This window comes from Sturnira hondurensis, unplaced genomic scaffold (genome assembly GCF_014824575.4).
Source record: "Sturnira hondurensis isolate 20B ecotype Veracruz unplaced genomic scaffold, ASM1482457v3 Scaffold0007797, whole genome shotgun sequence".
NCBI classification, from domain to species: Eukaryota; Metazoa; Chordata; class Mammalia; order Chiroptera; family Phyllostomidae; genus Sturnira; species Sturnira hondurensis.
Genome location: NW_028080428.1, coordinates 2,897,195 through 2,917,178, shown reverse-complemented (window position 1 = coordinate 2,917,178; position 19,984 = coordinate 2,897,195). Strand labels below are relative to the sequence as shown.

General features: G+C 40.8%; 1 protein-coding gene across 1 annotated transcript in view; it reads right to left on the bottom strand.

Moving 5' to 3' along the window:
* Positions 1-18,571, bottom strand: part of TOP6BL (TOP6B like initiator of meiotic double strand breaks) — a 46,665-nt gene extending 28,094 nt beyond the window's left edge. Inside the window, exons 1-4 of the mRNA XM_037053337.1 lie at positions 18,486-18,571; positions 16,508-16,640; positions 11,944-11,997; positions 5,898-6,007 (exon numbers count right to left, since the gene is read on the bottom strand). Coding sequence (XP_036909232.1) covers positions 5,898-6,007; positions 11,944-11,997; positions 16,508-16,640; positions 18,486-18,515 — 327 coding nt within the window. The 5' untranslated portion in view covers positions 18,516-18,571. The remainder of the gene's footprint in view (positions 1-5,897; positions 6,008-11,943; positions 11,998-16,507; positions 16,641-18,485) is intronic.
* Between the last annotated feature and the right edge of the window lie 1,413 nt (positions 18,572-19,984).

Here is a 19,984-nt window from a genome sequence, read left to right as displayed (position 1 = left end):
AAGAGTATGTATGGCCCGGGCTGGTGTGGCTCAGTGGATTGAGTGATTGAGCGCTGGCCTGCAAACCAAAAAGGTTGCCGGTCAGGGCACATGCATGGCTGTGGGTCAGGTCCCCCTCTGGGAGCACGTGAGAGGCAATCTTGATGTATCTCTCCCTCTCTTTCTCCATCCTGCCCCTCTCTCTGAAAAAAAATAAAATATTTTCAAAAAATATGAATGAAGTCAAAGGAGCAGACACTGAAAGAATCCTAGTTTTTTTAATGTAAATTGATTCTTCCAAACATTTATTTTTATAGAAAAGTTGTAAAGCAAAAAGCTGAAAAACCAAAAGACCCTATGTTCTAGCATTATCTCTGTAAAAATTACCAAAGTATCTGTGATTTTTTTTAAAAAGATTTTATTTATTTATTTATCTTTAGAGGGGAAGGAGAGAGGGAGAGAAACGTCAATGTATGGTTGCCTTTTGTGCATCCCCTGCTGGTAGTTAGCCTGCAAGGAACCGGTCTGCAACCCAGGCATGTGCCCTGACTGGGAATCGAACCTCGATCGTCTGGTTCGCAGGCCCGTGCTCAATCCACTGAGCTATGCCAGTCAGGGCTGATTTTTTAAAAAATCACTTAACTGCTCAGGACCTTATTTTCTAATCAGCAAAAGAGGCATAAAACTTACCCTTTTTACCTCACAGAACTATTTTAAAGGTCAAACAATTAATCTAAAGGTACATGTTACACACAAGGAAACAATGATACACCACTCGTCCAACGCCTGCTCTGCGGCAAGCACCTTGCAGTGCTGTATGCAAACTACCTCACAGCAATCCCTGAGGCAGGTATTTCCTCTCCCTTCTTTGTAGATTGAAAACAAAAACAAACTGAGGCTCAGAGAAGTTACACAACTTGCCTAAGGCCACTTAAGCTGTTTAGTGACAGAGCCGGAATGTGGCCCTAAGTCTATTTAAAACTAATGTTCCCTGCTCTTTCCAACATACCCTGACACTTCCCTACAAATATATTAAAACTTACCATCCAACACCAGCCTTCTCTATTCCAGGAATGGTGCTAAACTATCTTCCTTACATTACTTCATTACCCCTCGCAAAAACCCTATTAGGTATCTATAACTCAGATTTTCTGGATGAAAAAAGTGAGTCCCCAAGAGGTTAGAAACTTTCTCAAGGACACCTAATTTGGTTCCAAAGCTTTAGTATTAACCACTTCCCCATATTTAATACAGTGTCCCTAAAGCCAAAGTCAGAAAAAGTGTCCTAGAAAAGGGAGAAGTCCAAGAGAATGAGAAAAATAAATAGAGTTGGAAAAATCAGTAAGACCTTACTGATGACTTGGAGAATACATAACCACGTACTGGGTACATATTAAAGGAAAGAAAAATGGTCCAACCTCAAAATTTCATAATACAATAAAGAGAAACATATAAATATCTAATAAAGAATTAATTTTGATACTTTTTATAAATACACTGAAAAAGCAATCAAGAACTATGTGATGGCTGGGAATAATGAGAAAAAAACAAAATTATTAGAAAAATGAATGAGGATTATTAGAACATTCTGGAAAGAAATCTAGGATTATTCATACACATAAATAGTGGTAATTAAGTGGTAACTGCAGCACACATTAGAGGAACATTCTTCATGTAAAAATTTTTATTATAAAATGTTTGAACAGAAAAGCAATGGTCTCTTAAAAGCATTTTCTGTACTTAAGACTTCCAAAACAACTTCTTGGAACAGTTCCAAACTTCTGTAACCTTGGTGATTATAGGGTGTATCACAGAAAGGGCTAATTATATCTAGCAGCAAAACAACCACATAAGTGAAAGTTCCTTGAGTAGCTACCAGAGTGGGGCTACAATTAAAAAAGATGAGAGCGACTATTTATTGAACACCTGCTACGTGACAAGCAGTTTATACGCAAGAAGGAAATGCCCCCATTTTATCAATGAGGATAATGAAACCGAATAAGCTAATTAATTTGCCTAAGGTCCCACACAGCTAGTTAAGTGGCAGGATTGGGATTCAAACCCAGGTCTGACCAAGTCCAAAACCGGAATTGTGCTATGCATGGTTCCTCTCCAAAGAATGTTCATTTTCTATGCATGTAGCTATCCGAATCAAATATTACATAACCTGTCATTACTTTTTACAGAGCCTGACAGACAGTGCTTCCATATAACTACTGAATATATGTATTTATTCACTCATGTAACACTAATGTGGCTTATTATGTACCTGGGCCTACAGAGATAAATAAAACAAATCTCAATCTGAAGAGTTCACAGTTAAGTAGAAGAGAAATACAAATAAATCACTTTGATAATAACGTAAAAGGTATCATGATTTAGACATGTAAGAGATGCTAAGAAATACAAGGAGTGGAACCGAGTCCAGACTGAGAAGATAAGAGACCTAATTTCAGGTCAGTAGAGGTAGTTAACACAGAGCAAATAGCTTCTTTTAAGACCTACTCATAAATTATTGAGACCGACAGACAGACACACTCTGACGGAGTGCGGTGTCTTTTACAGCCTTTTATAATTGGGTGTTTGAAACCCAGTTCCCTAGCCTGACACACCTATGGAAGCAGTGAATTTACGTAAGTGTTATTAGGAAAAAATAGATGCTGCCAGCCCTGAGCAGCAGAAACTGCTATTGAATTATATGTTTCAGCCTTCACCTTTAGAAACAAGTCTAATTATACAATAGAATATGGGAACTGTTCTATACTTTGAAAAACAAACTCATGCAGTCACGGGCCCTATACGATTTTCTAGGAGAAAGTCAATCAGTGTGTCTGTCTCTTGAAATAGACAGATAATAGATAAATACAGAGATCAATAAGTATCAATTCAGAGATATGTTTGTATGCCTATATGTATATCTCTACCCATTTTATCATTTAGTATTGTGGCAAAATAAATATAAAAATGGATCAAGATGTCAAGAAAATCTTGTGAAATCAGATTATTTTTGGAGGGACATGTCACCCAGCCTAATGGACCCCAAGGATGCAGGACTGACTCAGAATAACCAAAACTCCTTGCTTTTCTCTTAAATGAAGCTTTCCTCAATCTTCCCTGAGATTAGCTCTCCTCACATGCCCAAAGCAGTGGATCATTTATTATAACTTTTTTAAAAAAATTGATTTTAGCCCTGGCTAGTGTGACTGAGTACATTGAGCATGGGCCTGCGAACCAAAGGGCCGTGGTTCGATTCCCAGTCAGGGCACATGCCTGGGTTGCGGGGTAGGTCCCCAGTGTGGGGGGCATGCGAGAGGCAACCACACATTGATGCTTCTCTCCCTCTCTCTATCCCTACCCTTCTCTCTAAAAATAAATAAGTAAAATCGTTTTTAAAAAATGATTTGAGAGAGAGAGAGGAAAAGGGGGAGGGGGAGGGAGAGAGAGATTGATTTGTTGTTCCACTTATTTATATATTCATTGGCTGATTCTCGTATGTACCCTGAGCAGGGATCAAATCTGCAACCTTGGCTTATCAGGAGGATGGCTCTAACTCAGCTACCCAGCCAGGATTTCTTATAGCTTTTTCCTACATATCTGCTGAGTCTTCCTACTCAAGCCTTCTCCCCAATTGAGGTATGTATACTGAAATCTCTCACAATCTCCTCTTTTTTCTCCTCTCACTCTCTTCATTCAAATACCTTTTAAGTAGCCGCCCAGTACCAGAGACAATGAGACATAATGGAACAAACGCTTTCAAGAAATCCTTGTTCCTCTGAGGTCACACTAATCTTTTACAACCTTTCTTGACCCATCACCAGCAGACTCCTGGCTACTAAGCTCTCCTCCTCACTCCAAGTCCTGCCATCACCTTGACTGACTTCCACATCCAAGTAGTTGAGTAGTCTAAGCAACAACTTGGTCTCACAATTCCCTGGCCTCTTCAGCTCCAAAGATCTTGATTTCTGCTCATTTCCGTCCACCTATTTCCAGAGCCACAGCTTGGAACTGTGCAATTCTGGAAACTTTACACTGAAAGGGCCCGCTTTTATGTGAAAAGCTATTAACCAAGACATTAACAGTGGCTACCTTGATTAACTAAAATTATCTGTGTTCTAAATGCTCATTTTGATTCTCCTGAGACACTGCTTTAATGGGGGGGGGAACAAGAGAAACTTTATCACTCTGACAACTTCCTATTTTTTCAAGTTTCTGAACCCCTTATACCCAGAAAAACTGTTTTTCAGCCTCATCAAGACCTCTAGGCTGGCGTAGCTCTCCATACTATGTCTCTCGACTTTCTTATAGAGTGAATAAAAACTTTCCTCTTAAAAAAATTTAAAAAGACCTTTAAACCTTGACCCCTTCCCACTGGGTTAGGTACCTTTCTTCCATATCACAGCATTCAATGCTTACCTTTCACATGGCACATATTACACTGTGTTGAATTATTTGTCTACATTTTCCTTTAGATTTCAAGTTCCTTGAGATCAAGTAACATGTTTTGGAACTTTGTACCTTCTAGTATAGTGAGGCTGACTTGGAACAAAAACAAATTTCTGAATGAATGGCTACTGAAACGGCAGTATCCATTCATTACTCACTGATTCGTAAGTAAGACTGGTTCAAATTCTGTCACTTAACTTTTGTAGGACCTTCAGAAAGTCATTCAAATTCTGAGTCTCAGCTTTCCTATTTGTAAAATAGGGTGATAATCCTTGTCTTATCCACTTCATAGAGGTTCTAGGAGGCTTAAATAATTTGCAAATGTTAGGTATAAGAATTATCATTGCTTGTTTAGACTAGTTAAAGCACATGCTCTCCTTTTCCAGAACTGCTTTCCTTGGTTCACTGGTATCAGCTTTTTTATTGCTCTTTCACATTAATAGTTTCAGAGCTGACTAACCATTAATTGCTCCAGCTTGTTTACCCTCAGCTCCCCTAAACAAGATAAGGCACAGCCAGGGGATGTCTGTTGTCCCCATTCCTTTTAGAAGGAACATACAATTGTTCAAATGTGGAGAAGACCTCCCAAGTTGTTTCTTGGGAGAATGTTTAAGGTACTCTAATTCTTTATGTCTCTACCAACTCAAAGGAAGGAAAGACAGAGGATTGGGTAATTGTTAAAGGAAATGTAGAATTCAGCTGTCATTCATAAATCTGGGCTACAAATAAATCAATAAAAATCTGTAAACCAACATAAAAAATGTATCCAAATAGGATCTGCGTTGGGAATCCATTTTTATTTTCTTTTCCAGGAGATCCAAGTTTAAATAATAGCATGTTTCAGCGGTTCTAAAACATACCTGCAAATTAGGAATCAATGAGGTTTTTTAGATATTACAAAGCCCACGTGACACCTGTTATGGACTGAACTGTATCCCTCAAAATTCACATGTTGAAGCCTACCCCGCCACAGGACTGTATTTGGAGGTGGGACCTTAAGGATGTAATGAAGCATAAATGAGGTCATAAGGGTGGGACCCTAATTTGATAGAACTAGTACCCTCACAAGAAGAGGAAGAGGCGCCAGACAGCTCTCTCCAGATATGTACAGAGGAAAGACCATGAGAAGAAACAGTGACAAGGCACTTTGATCTTGGACTTTCAGTCTCCAAAAGTATAAGAAAATAAATTACTGTTGTTTAAGCCACCTGACCTGTGGTATTTTTTATGGCAGCTCATGCAGACTAATCCAACATCCTAGGCCAATTAAATCAGAACATTTTGGAGTGGGACACAAATATTAATGTTTTGGAAGCTCCCAGGTGATTTAAAATCTGTGCGGGAAAGTTTGGGAGTCAATGTTTTATTGCATTTAACTTGGAACTGTGATTCACCTAGGCATTTTTTCCCTAGGTGATTTATACAAAAATAAGAATCAAAACATCAGTGATTTATAGACCCACAACAAAACCTGCCTCAAAAGTCATCTGGAAAGGTGTTACCCTTGGTACGTCCTGAGAATAGCTGGCTTCCTCCGAAGTCCAGTCCAGTCTGGCAGAGAATCCGGGCAGTACAGATTGCATTTCTGTGTGAGAAGAAACAGCAACAAAATAGAACAAGCAGTATGGATAACCACCAGAATTTCTGGAATTGTTTATTAAACTTAAGAGCCAAGAAGGCTTTTCCCTGATGAAAAGATTATCTGCAAAATTTAAACTATGCCTGGGAACAGCTCTGTATCAGCAAATCGCTTGAACATTTAGAATTATATTACAGAGTTAAGACATTTAATCTCATGTTTTCAATTTTTCTCATTTGTTAAATCATTTGTGTTTTCAGTTAATTTCCACAAGGTCATATCCAATGCCAAAAATCTTCAGAGCTGATAGCTCTATCTGATATTCTTGTATTTTTAATAAATAAATTCATTATTTAATAAACATAAACCCAGTAAGTGAACTTATTTAGAACCAAAAGCAGAAAAATTCAAGAATGACCCTCTCTGGCATTTACCCAATACGGTATGCTGTTTATTAAGGTAATCTTTAACAAAGAAAAGCACATCTTACTACTTTAATTCACACAGTAACCACTCGGTGGTGTATATACATGTATAACTCAACTACCTTCCCACAAGGTGTCAGTCAGGGAGTCCTGGGAGACCATCATCAAAGAGACCTACATTCTTCCTCTCTGCACCTGGGCACTCATATCACAAACAGAAAAGGCAAACTTCCCATTTTATAAAATGCCGTCCCTTATTTCCTCTCTACAGTATTATAAAGGAGAACTAAATATGAATAAAAATAGATATCTCACCTCTGCAAGTTCTACCTGATGAATGAGGTTGACAATGTTAATATTATACAAGAACCCTATTTCAAATATGTAATAACAAGCTATATCCCAAAATAATAGCACAACTTTCTCCTAAAGCATGCATACTACATATTTAATAAAACTTCAACCATCTCAAAAAGTATGGATATTACCAAGATCAAGTTCTAAACATCAATCTTAATGAATATTTTTCTTGCCATTAGTTTGTTTTTTAATATAATTCAGTCACAAAGCCCAGGATAACATGGCAGCAAGGTTATGCAACGCCAAAGTTTAATGAACTTGGCACTGAACCAGGATGCCAGGATGCCTTGCGTCAATCTTCTGACAAGGGGGAGAGAGAGCCAGTGAGAAACACTGACGTGAGAAAGAAACACTGATCACCTGCCTTCCATACGCACCTCAATCCAGGATCGAACCCGCAACCTTTTGGGGCGTACGGGGATAACACTCCAACCCACAGAGCCACTAGCTTGGGCATGTGTTTGTATTTTTTAATCCTCCCCCAGATATGTTTATTGATTTTAGAGAGAGAGGGAGAAAGAAAGGAGGAGGGGGGGAGGGGGGAGGAGAAACATTGATCAGTCGCCTTCTATATGCATCCTGACCAGGTATCAAACATCAAGTCTTGAATGTATTTTCAACAGTGAAGTACAATTAGATAAACTTAACAGGGAAAGGGATAAAGAAATATTAAGGAAGCAAAAGAAGACAAATTCATTTATTTTAACTTCTTTTTATCTTCAGTTAATCTTCTCTTTATAAAATCTTGACATGTATTATGCAAATATGGCATCAAGAGATTGTCTAGAACATATCAAAAGCTTGAAGATTAGGTGTAGATCTACCAGGTACCCAATGACCTAAGAGAGTCCACAAACCCTTCCTTGCTTCTGACCCAATGTATGAATCTGAGGTAACTCGCAGTTTCCTTACCTCTGAAACAGAAATGGCGATGACACCGAAGTCTGACCTGCCTCTCAAGAATGAATGAGACCACGCCTACAAAAGGAGCTCCTGAGAGGAAAGTGCTAGATATGCACAGAGCCTTAAAGCTGTGGATCTTGTAAGCTATAAAATTGTAGTAGATTTTTAATCTTTGAATATGAGAACCTCAGATTTAAAAATTTAAAAAGAAGCCAGACATCCAAGAGTTTACCATTGTGAGTTTCTCGCTCAATGTTGAGCAAGCCTGGACCTGTCAATCTCTCTAACACATAAAAAGCACAACTCCTCATTTCCTTCCCAACAAATTAACAAAGACGACAAAACAAAACTAACCATTAAAAAAAGTCTCTGTGATGCCAAAAGGGTGAAGTACAGGGAAAAAGCAAAAACAGAACTGTCATAACCACATCAGCAGTCAAGCTACCTCCCCTACTTTCAAGGGCTGGTACTCTTTATTTCTTTAAGATTGTATTTATTTATTTTTAGACAGAGGGGAAAGGAGGGAGAAAGAGAGGGAGAGAAACATCAATGTGTGTTTGCTTCTCACACACCCCACACTGGGGACCTGGCCTACAACCCAGGTGTGTGCATGACTGGGAACTGAACGGGCGACCCTTTGGTTCCAAGGCTGGCACTCAATCCACTGAGCCACACCAACCAGGGCTTAAGGGCTGGTATTCTTATCTAGTGTTTCAAATTTTTAAAAATAGGTATCAACAAACATGGGAATAAAAAGATATTTTAAAATATTAAAAAATAAATTAAATGAGTAGAGGAGGCAAGAAAGAGCAAAATAAATAGAGACCTATAAATATGGCTCTCTGTATATTCCCCCATCTCCTCATTCTCTTCTACTTCTAGCCTCTAGACCTGGGCAAGAAGAACAAACTAAAACTATCATGTTTCACCAAATAAATATTTATGATAGAAGTGGTTCCACATAAATGGATAAATAAATTAATATATGAATATATTTCTACATAAATAGACAAGGTATATGATGCAGGATAGTATATATTAGTATAAAATAATGAAAATTTTTAAACACAATAATTTATCTATCTTGATGGGTACCATCCTTCAACGTAAAGATCGTACTAATTGACGGAGGACCTCAAATCTGCTCTGACACATTTTATTCTAATAAGCAATCAGTAGGAACATAAAGCTATGTTTAAATTAATATGTAACTTAATATATGATAATCCTATAGTATAAAAAGCAGAATTAACAAAAATTTTAATTACATTAAATAACGAAGAAATGAAAATGGAGAAGCCCCCCAAAAAGGCCAAAAATTTTAAGCCTGGAGAAGTATGAGAATGGAAGTATCACAAAGCAAGTTAGTTTTCAAGAAAATGAACCCCCTTTTTAGATATGTTGCACAGGATTTTTCAGAGGAACCCTCAAAGGGAATAATAGTGTAATTGATAATCAAAGCCAAACATGTCAACAATATAAAAAAATAAGTTTCATCTGCATCAAAATGATAGTTAAAGCCTCAAAAGCAGAAAAGCTATCTGAAGTAAATGTAGAATAATAATGCAGAATAATGAAGGAAAGAAAGACATATTGGTGACTGAACTTCAGGAAATATCTTCTAAGTTACCAAATATACACCTTGAACATTCATACCTCCATTATAGTTCTTATCCCACTGTATTTTCAGAGCTACCTCTCCCTATGACTTCCTTGTGACAAAGTAGGTGTTCAATAAAGATTTACTGTATAAAAGTATAAATAGTTAAGGACCAGAGAAGAGAGAAAACAAAAAAGAGAACACAAACCATTAAAGAGGTAGGAAAATAAGAAGAGTTTTTTGGCTATTGTTTATTAATCCAGCATAAATAAAGCACCCAGAAAAATGAGCCTGTTTGCATAGCAATTGATGTGAAGTACTGCAGATCTAGAAAAAAATTACCATGATATATAACCCTGATGGAATAGACTGAAGAGTAAAGTAAACTGCTCTTGGATGGCTTTACAGTGCAGTTCCCCTGAAGAGACGTCAGACCTTATTTTAGGTAGAGAGAAATCAACTGAGCAATGAAGCAGACAACACAGTTAACAAACTGAAATCAGAGGCATACTATTGATTTTGTATAGGTATGTAATTCTTTACACCTAGAAATCTGATGGTTAATGAACCAGCCACCAGAGCTAATAAAAGAATGCAAAGATTGTGAATGGACCAATTTACAGCAGCTGGCTAATCATGTTACAGGAATGCTAAGTAAATGCTAACACCAACAGAAATAAAAGCACAATGAATGATGCATAAGCCAGAAAGCTAAGGGATTCAAATTTTGATTTTGGACAATTTCCTTTGACAGTTTCAATGAGTCATTTCTGTTGCTAATTAGTAAAAATAAATAGCATTAGTGAGTGGAGATTAGTAGTATTAAGTGACCTAACATCCAAAAGGAAGACAAAGTAAAGGCGGCTACTAAATGTGATTAAATGGATTTTTATTGTGTACTTGATGTGCAGTACTTCCTCTTTGCACAAAAGCCACCTCCACTTTATTACAAGAGTATAAAGATAGATTAAATATGGACACAATTACTTTGAGCTTTTAAATAACAATTAAAGTCACCATGGAACATCTGTATTAGCATTCTAAATAGGTGGTTATTCCATAAACTATACTCAACTCACTATCTTCTCTCTAGTATTAACAATGATAATAAAACCGTTCCCTTGTATGTACACTGCTTTGCACTTTTTCAAAGCACTTTCACAGACATTAGCCAAAGGCAGCATGACGTATGATCGGGCCACTGATTGTACAGGCACGTGAAGTACAGGTTTATGTTGCAGGAACTACTCCTAACCTCCTCCCTAGTGCTAATAACATACTGCCTTTCTTTCAAAGCACTTTCACACATACTAATTGGAGCAGGGAAATTAGGAATGATCTTTCCATTCTTTGCATCATCTGAAGGGCAGAATCCAAAAAATAAGATAACTAAATATTGATACATATGTTTAATGATTTTGAGACAGTCAACTCATGATTCTTAAAGTTGGATTTAGATTTCCCAGGTCTTACAATCACAGCAAACTCTCCAGGACAATAAGCTGATTCTCTCATTCTTCTAGGGATAAGCTTCGGGAGGCAATAGAATTAAGTGACTAAGATACATAAGATACATAAGATACTAAGATACATAAGATATCCTATGTATCAGCATAAAGGAAGAAACCAAACAGTTCTCATTGACCACTGTAACTCCTCCCTGTCAATACAAGGTTCGGTGCTCCGTAAACGTCCGGTAAATCACTGTGATAATTTTTACAGAGTACATTTTACCCAAGCTCACACAGAATATCTGATATGGAGCTAAGAATAAAAATCTCTATTTTTTGTTTTAGTACTTTTCCTCCATAATTACTGTTTTAAAACACTCCAATACATGTTATAAAATCTATTTTATAACATTACACATTTCTAATGTAGCTTTTTGGTTGTTTCCATATTCAATATATAGCATATTTTCTTAAAGCAATGACAAATGTAAATTTAAAAAGAAACCACTGCAATCTACTTATGTTCCGGATTGAGCTGGGGAAATTTTCTTTGAAAAATAATTTTGTAAAATCTGTAAATAAACCATTCACCAGGAAAAGCCAGTCTTGTTGGGCAATACTTATAAACCACACAACCATATAAGATAACAACGAAAGCACAGCAGTTCTCAGATTATATTAGTCTCCTTAAAATAAATGTGTGTCCTTTAGCTTGATCATTCTTAAGTCAAAGGGAAGAACTTCAAAAACCAAGATCACTGAAAGCTCCTAAGTCATACCAACTTTGGCATGGTGAAAACAGTATTTATAGTAGCCAAATCATTTATGGTAGAAGCATTTTCCATGCATTAATTCTTTGAAGAAAAATACTTCACTAAAATTTTTATTTTGCAGCTGGGTAAATTTTTCCTGAGGTTGCATAAAGAGTAGTAAGAGAAGCTACAGCGACCTAGGTCTTTTCCATGTCTGAATCTGTACGGTTTTATAGATCACCTTTCAGTAGGGCTGCCAGATCAAATACTGAATGGAACATACTAAAACAATTATTCACTATGTATCTGACGTTCAAATTTAAGTGAGCATTCTGTATTTTTATTTGTTAAATCTGGCAACCCTAGCTTTCAGTATTAAGTCTGTTTCAGAAAATACCAAATTCATTGCCAGGAAGAGATTTAATCTCATGGAAATTGGGTAATTCTTTACCTTTCAGAAATGTCTTGCAGACCAAACCACCATAAATGCTTTCTGCAGAAGTAACTGTAAAAATAAATAAGTATAAAATATCATGAATAAAACAATTAAACTGATTTTATCTAAAGAATCAAATGGGAGCCTGAAAACACTGCTTATGGAAATGACGTAAAAAAGGTGACCACTACAGCCCTGACTGGTGTGGTTCAGCGGGTCAGGTGTCATTCCACAAACTGCGGTCACCAGTTCAACTCTGGTCACAGCACAGGCCTGGGTTGCAGGCCAGGTCCCTGGTTGGGGTTGTACGAGAGGCAACTGATCGATGTTTCTCAATCAGACAGGTGGTTACCTGTCTTGCATCCCCTACGGGAATCTGGCTTGCAACCCAGGCATGTGATGTGACTGCAAATGGAACCCATGATCCTTTGGTTTGCAGGCCGGCACTCAATCCAGTGAGCCATACCAGCCAGGGCCAAATAAACAAAATATTTTTTTTAAAAAAATGACAACTACTAATGAAGTTCAGTAAAAAATGGAGGCACCAAAGAAAAATTATGAAGCTACCATAATTGTGTGGGGTAGAGTAACTTCTTGGGGATGGGACTAAATAGCAAGTCTTTTCCACTATATTCAATACCAGGACTGCCTCTTTGAATATTACTATCCCTACTAGAGAAGGATTATAGGACAACTGCAAACTGTAGCTAGTAACCAAAGAATATCATACCAGTAACCCATATTCCAGTTTAAGATTCGGTTAAAAATTTGGGGCCCTCTTTTAACCAATTTACTCTTTAGTAGAAAATATCAGTTGAGCCCTGGCTGGTGTAGCTCAGTGGATTGAGCACGGGCTTGCAAACCACACGATCGCGGTTCAATTCCCAGTCAGGACACATGCCTGGGTTGCAGGCCAGTTCCCAGCAGGGGACTCACGAGAGGCAACCATACATTGATATTTCTCTCCTTCTCTCCTTCCCTTCCTCTCTAAAGATAAATAAATAAAATCTTTAAAAAAAAAAGAAAATATCAGTTAAGAATTCTCTGTACCTAGAGTTCTAAATCTGAACATTTGGAGCAATAATTCTTCAAGGAAAGAAGGTGAGGGATGAAGTACACACCTAAGAAGGAAAAAATATAAGAAGCACATGAAGTCTTTTTTCCAAACTGAATATCCCTCCCCATGAAGAATATGACTTGATAGTTGAGAATCTAAGAATCCCTGACACAGGAACCAGTAAAAATATGTCTATCCCTCAAGAAATGTGTACTCTCCAGGCAGGAAAAAAGTCCAGAATCACTGAACTAGCGTGAGAGGCAACCGCATATTCTAAAGGTGTGCTGCCCAATAAAGTAGCCACTTACTACCTGTGGCTATTTAAATTTAACTAACTTAAATGAAAACATCAATTCCTCAGTTACACTAGCTGGCCGAATTGCAACTGTCCCGTAGCCAGGTGTAGCTAACGGCTTCTGTACTGAATAGCACAAAGGTGAAATATTTTCATCATCACAAAAAGTTCTACTGGATAAGCAATGCCCTAGATCTCCAGATTTTAATGATCTAGACAAATAGTACATGCTTCAAAGGGTATGGATTCAAGTAGTATAGAACATTAATAAAAGACAATCATCTTTTTAAAAAAGATTTTATTTATTTATTTTTAGAGAGAGGAGAAGAATAGGAGAAAGAGAGAAACACTGTGTGAGATACATCACACCCCCTACTGGGGAGCTGGCCCACGACCCGCATGCCCCGACTGGGAATCAAACTGGCCACCCTTGTATTTTCAGGCCAGCGCTCAATCCACTGAGCCACACCAGCCATGGCAAGACAATCATCTTTTTTTTCTTAGTGTTCCTTACAGGGATACCCTGGTCCAAACTCAAAGGATAGTGGATCACTGGGAAAGGGATGGAAGGTGGCAGCAGGCCTATATTAGTGACCAGTCAGGAACTAGAATGTTATTAACAAGAAAAAGAACAAAACCTGTATGTCTTGCAGTGGTCTATGATATTTCTTGATTGCATGTCACACTGTTCCTTCTAACACCTTTTCTCAGTTTTAACAACTATCATGTCAACAGGCATAGCACAGGTTCGGAGATATAAAGTAATGAAACTTGCCCTGGCTGGTGTAGCTCAGTGGATTGAGCACGGGCCTGCGAACCATACAATTGCGGTTCGATTCCCAGTCAGGGCACATGGTTGCAGGCCAGTTCCCAGCAGGGGACTCACGAGAGGCAACCATACATTGATATTTCTCTCCTTCTATCCTTCCCTTCCCATCTAAAAGACAAATAAATAAAATCTTTTAAAAAATAAAATAAAGTAATGAAACTTTATAAAAAATAAAATAATGAAACTTTAGATTCCACTTTGTCGAGTATCTGATTGTCTAGCCCCTATGCTGCACACCTGAAACTAATACAAGATAATGTATAATGTATAAAGGATACATGGACAACAACTGAGAAGGGTGGAAATGGGAGGGAGAGGGGAGCATGAGGGGTGGGATGGGATGGGAGTAATAGACAGAAAACTGTACTTGAAAAATAATTAAATAAAAATATTGGGGGGGAAAAGATAATGTACAATGTAAACTGTAATAGAAAAATAATAAAATAATGAAACTCTTTGATTTTAACCAGCATTCTCCAAATTTAGATGACTACGTAACTCCTTTCTCGTAACTCATAAAAACACCGAGAGTGCACACTGTGAGGAACACCACAACCAGCAGGACTTGTCAAGGCCATCAACAAGCACTGATGGGAAGAAACCATACAGTCGTCTCTCAGCTTCTCAGGATGAATCATTCCAGTAATAAAATTTGCTGGTTTGCTGTTAGTTGAATCTTATGCCTCCAAAAGAGATTTTGAAGAGCTAACTAAGCCCCTATAGTTAGGAATATGACCTTATTTGGAAACAGGGTCTTCGTGGATGTCATCAAGTTAAGATGAGGTTGGACTGGATTAGGGCGACCCTAAATCCAAGTGCTGTCCTTTATAAGAAGGCCATGTGGAGACAAAGACGCAGACTGGAACAGGGGAGAAGGTCACATGAACACAGAGGCAGAGACTAGAGTGACACGTCTACAAGCCAAGGAACGCCAAGGGCCTGTCGGAAGTTAGGAGAGAGCCATGAAATATTTTTCTCCTGACCAAATCTACTGATACCTTAATTTTGGACTTCTAGTGTCCCTTACTGTGAGAAAATAAATTTGTTTCAAGATATTTTGTTTCTTGACAGACCATAGGCACCATGTCAGATCACAGACACCATATCACACTTTCAAGTAAAGATGGCAGACTGAACATACATAGCTCTTTTACTCTTTCCTGAAACCTGAATGAGGCAATAGAAATAGGATTTTTTAAGGGAATAAAGTACAAGGATAGAGAATAAGACACAAAGACAATTACAATAAAGTTCTAGAAACTGAAAAGCAGAACTAGTGGTAAAGGATTTAGGAGACCCGACACGCTGAATTACAAGCCAGAAAATGAGAAGGCCGAAAACCAACTCAAAGTATACAACAAAATCCCCAAAGACTCAGGAATGGCAGTATTAGAAACTTCTGGAAGTAGGATTCGGGTAGGAGCTAAAATAAGAAGAGTCAAATAAATTAATTTAGGAAGTAAATTCATTTTACTTTAGAACCCCTCCTCCATTAAGCATCCTGGGGACTGGCCCTCCCTAACCTTGGAGGGGCTGGGGTGAGGGAGAGGTTATTCCTTAACAAGGTAGAAAGAACATGGGTCTCTGGACTGAGATGAGAACCAAAGATGCACTAAAAACAAACGGATTGAGAGAATGTAAACACTGGATGATGGGATATCCAACACCCCTCTTACCCCTTAATCCCAGAACGTTGGCAATCTGGCTTTCTATCCACCTGGTGAGACAATGACTCTATGAAACTTTTTAAATCTAGAAGAATATATATTTAATGTTATTTAATAATTATCGCAAGGGGTGAGATTACTGGAAAGTCTCACTTTCCATAATATACATTTCTGTAATGTTGCAATGCTTTATGAAAAGCATGTATCACCTTTCCTCCTTAATGCATCAGCTTCTCTCAAAAGTTTAGGCAAGAATGACAAGAGACTAAGTGCCAAGTGGAAGAGATGTGTATTTTTAAACTAACTGCAAATTATGATGATCAAAGTGTGCACTATTAATTTTCTCTTTTCTTTATTCTTTATTGTTTGGCTCTTTTCCAAGTACTAAAGGGCAGACATGAGAGAAAAAGGAGATAAAATTCAATGTAATATAATTTTGCTGTGAAAGAAGAGGTTAAAACCAAAAGCAAGAGTGAGATTGTTTCTGAGTAATTTTACCGTGAGTCAGTAAGACAAATAATCCTGTGACAAGAGTCAGTCTACTCACCTTTCCTGAATGGCATATTTGTAAATCAGATACTTATTACATAATCATTTAAGTTTTTTAACTATGGAGCAACCCTGACGTGATAACATGATAAAAGATCATGACTAATTGATTTTTTAAAATAAACTGTAACATAAATGATGACAAAGACAGAAAACCAACATCTTTTTCTTCCTCCACTTACTAGTTGTTACACAATGAAGAGTATCTGCCTGGCGCTTAGAATTTGATGCTTCCATGGCAATCACTAGCTGTCCTTCTAGCAAAGCTCCTTTTGCCATTTCACACTTCCAGTGAATTATTAAGTATTTCAAAATCTGAAAAGGGCACAATTCAAAAAAAAGAGAATCTTTAGAAAGCTTGGTCATAAACTTGTATGATACAGTTCATAATTCTGATTTTACAAAATAATATTCTTGTATATGATATGTCAGATTTACATTTGTTCAAAGCAAAGCACTGTGTCTAAACAGAAGAAACAATTTAGGGAGGAGACATAAGAAAGGAGACAGTGAAACTCAACACAATGCCCAACAAGACAGGAAATGGGGACATTAAATTGCTTTATTCAAAGGATAAGTTCATCTGGAAATAATAATTTGAAACAATTAAGTGGGAGTTTGTTTTTCCTGTTTCCTTTTTTCTTCCCATATAAAAACCAACATTGAGTTATGAATCATCTTTAACTCTCATCAAATCGACATTTCTCAGGGTCGGAATACCAGTGAAGAGCACCGGCTCTGGAGTCAGATGCCTGTTCTTGAATCCTGATGCCCCTAATTCTAGCATGTGACCGTGGGCACGTCACTTGTCTGAACCTCAGCTTCCTCATTCATAAAAATGAGAACAAATCTACCACATACGGCTGCTGCCGATCGTGCAAAATGCTTAATACAGGGCCTGGCATATAGGAAATGCTTAATAAATGTTACCTATTATTCCTAATAAGGTCATCTGCAGTAAAGATTGAACAAAGCATTTTAAGTCAAACAGACCTCCAAGATGTCTGGTTAAAACATTCCATCTTGATGATATAGATTAGAAATAAAATATATTGTACTTAATTTCATTATTATTTACGAAAGTAGACGCTCACTTCCACACTAAGGTACAATGGAGAAAATGATCACCCCCTGTGTTTTTTTTAAAGGCAGGGAGATCTCAGTAAGAGAACTTCCGAACCAACGTCCTGATCTGCACCAGTCTATAAAGGCAGTGTCCAGGCAGGCCTCCGGTCTCACACTTCCCGTGCTCCCTCTGTTAGGACTTTCCCGCAGTGTCCCCGTCCACAGTGAGCGCAGTTGGGAACCGAACACGGGCCGGGAGTCCGAAGCTCTGGGCCCCGTGAACTCTAACCCTCCGCCTTCCTTGGAGGACAACCGAGGCAGCAGGGAGAGTGGGAGAACTCTCAGCGCGTTCAGATCAACCCCGCGGGGCCCGTGCTTCTATTTTATGCCTCAGTGTCCTCTGCCGGGAGCCAAGTCAACCTGGTAACGGCTGGGAACGTGCTGTAAGGCGTGAACAGCTGTGGCGACTGGGTGCCCGGTGCTCGGCCCCGCCGTCCAGAGCGAGGCCCGACCCCCGCCCGCGGGCGGTCAGAGCGGGGCGCGGCCCGGGCGGGACCCAGGGAGCCGCCCCACGCCGGGCTCCGCGCCAGGGCCCACTTTCCCGCCCCCCGCCTCGCCCGGAACGGGCCCGGTGCCCGCCCCCCACCCCGGGGCTGCCCATCCCCCAGGGCTGCCCATCCCTTTCGACCGCCTCCCTCCCGGCCTGGGAGGGGGTCCCGAGCCTGGCGTCCGGCTCTGACCCGGGGGTCCGCCAACGCGGGGCCGACGGCGCCACTTCCGGGACCTCGGTTTCCTCGGCGGAGGAGTAGGGGCGGCGCCAGCGCCTCCCGCCGCCAGCGGCGCCTACCCGCCCCCTCGACCGAGCGAGTGTCCCTCCGCGCAGCCCAGCCTCGCGGCCCAAGCGCTCCCACGCCCGGGGGCTCGTCCGCTCCTCACACCGCCGTGGGCGGCCGGCTGACTGGCACCGAATCACCCCCGAACCTTCCTTTGCCACCTCAGGCAACGCCAGACGCCTCTGCCCACTCTGGGCGGTCTCCTCACGGAGCCCGACCCCTCACACACTGTGCTCTTCTTTCTCTCCCTTTCCGGCATCACCTCACACACGGCCACGGCCGCCCCCTCCATCCTGCACCAGAAGCGGCACCGACCCGCGGCCTCCGGGTGTCACCCGGGCTTCGAACTCCGCCGCACCCACGCACGGCCGCACCACGTGCAGCCCCGCCCCCAGGCCCACCGCGCCTGCGCGCTCGGCGCGCCCCCCCCCCCGCCCCCGCAGGCCATGAGCCACCCGGGCCTGCCGGAGCCGCGGGCAACCACGCGGAGCGGCCCCCGCGGGTGGGCGGACAGGTGGGCGAGCGGCCCAGCTGGGGAAAGCCCGCGGGCGGCGAGCGAGACTGGAGGCGCGCAGGAATGAGGCCAGGCCACGACGCCTCCTTCCTCTGGAAAGAGACTTTCCCACGGTCCCGCCGAGGTGCAGCCCTCAGCCCCGGAGAAGCGGCTGGTGCGGGACCCCGAGCCGGTTCTTGACCCCCAAGCAGCCTCACCTCCTGTGGGGACTGCTCCAAGTGCCCCAGACCTACCTCTGGGTCCCAGATTTAGCAAATCAAAGTGCAGAACAGACTATTGAATTTGAATTAAAGTTTTAAAAGCAAAAAAAAAAAATCTTAAGCATACGTATATCCCGTGCAATATTTGGGACAAACTTACATTTAAAAAGTTATTTGTTCATTTGGAATTCAAAACTAAGCATTCTGTAGTTTCACTGATAATTTGTCCCCAGCATGTCCCCAAGCCTAATTCCAAGGTGCCCAGGCAGGACCTGGAACCGGAACCCTCGCCCCCAGGGGAATAGGCCCCTTCCCACATTCGACTCCGCTAAATATACCCAGGGCAGGAACGGGCTTTCCTGGGCTCCGCTGGCGGGAGAAGCGCTGGGGTTTGCCCAGCGTGTTCCCCGCTGAAAGGACGGTAGTCCTCCGGACTCCAGCTGCAGGGTTCCTTGCAAGTTCAGGGCGGGGCGGGGCCAGGGGCGGGTGGGGGGACGTCGGTGAGCCCGTTTAAATGGATGATCTGGAAGCCAGAAGAAAACTGGTAAGAGATTCCTACCTGGCAGAGAGTTGCCCAAGGAGAAGGGTGGGACGGGGTGTTGGCTGCTTTCCTTCAGGGAAAATTCTTTCACCGCAGCTCGGAGCAGCCAGGATTGGACAGAACACGCAGGGGGAGCTGGCAGAGTGCCTGTCCGGCACACAGCCTTGGTGCCACTCCAGAGAACAAGTCTACCGAGACCCGCATCCTAGCTTTTTTGAGTCCGAGCTCAGCGCTCTTGACCACTCCCCTCAGCTCAGTTGCTCACAGATAAACCTGTTGGAGAAAGGTGGCTTTTATTTCTGGAAAATTCATCATAATACCATCTCAGCTTTGATGAGCTGGCATTTGGGGAACCATTGGATCTTTTCTTGCCCTTCCACTCCCTTCTTTCTCAGGTGTCCCCTTTAGGAAGGGGAGTTGCCCAAGGGAAGGGAGCTAACATTTATTGAAGGACTTCCTGTTATCAGCACTGGCTCTTTATATAAATTTTTAACTCTTGCAGTATC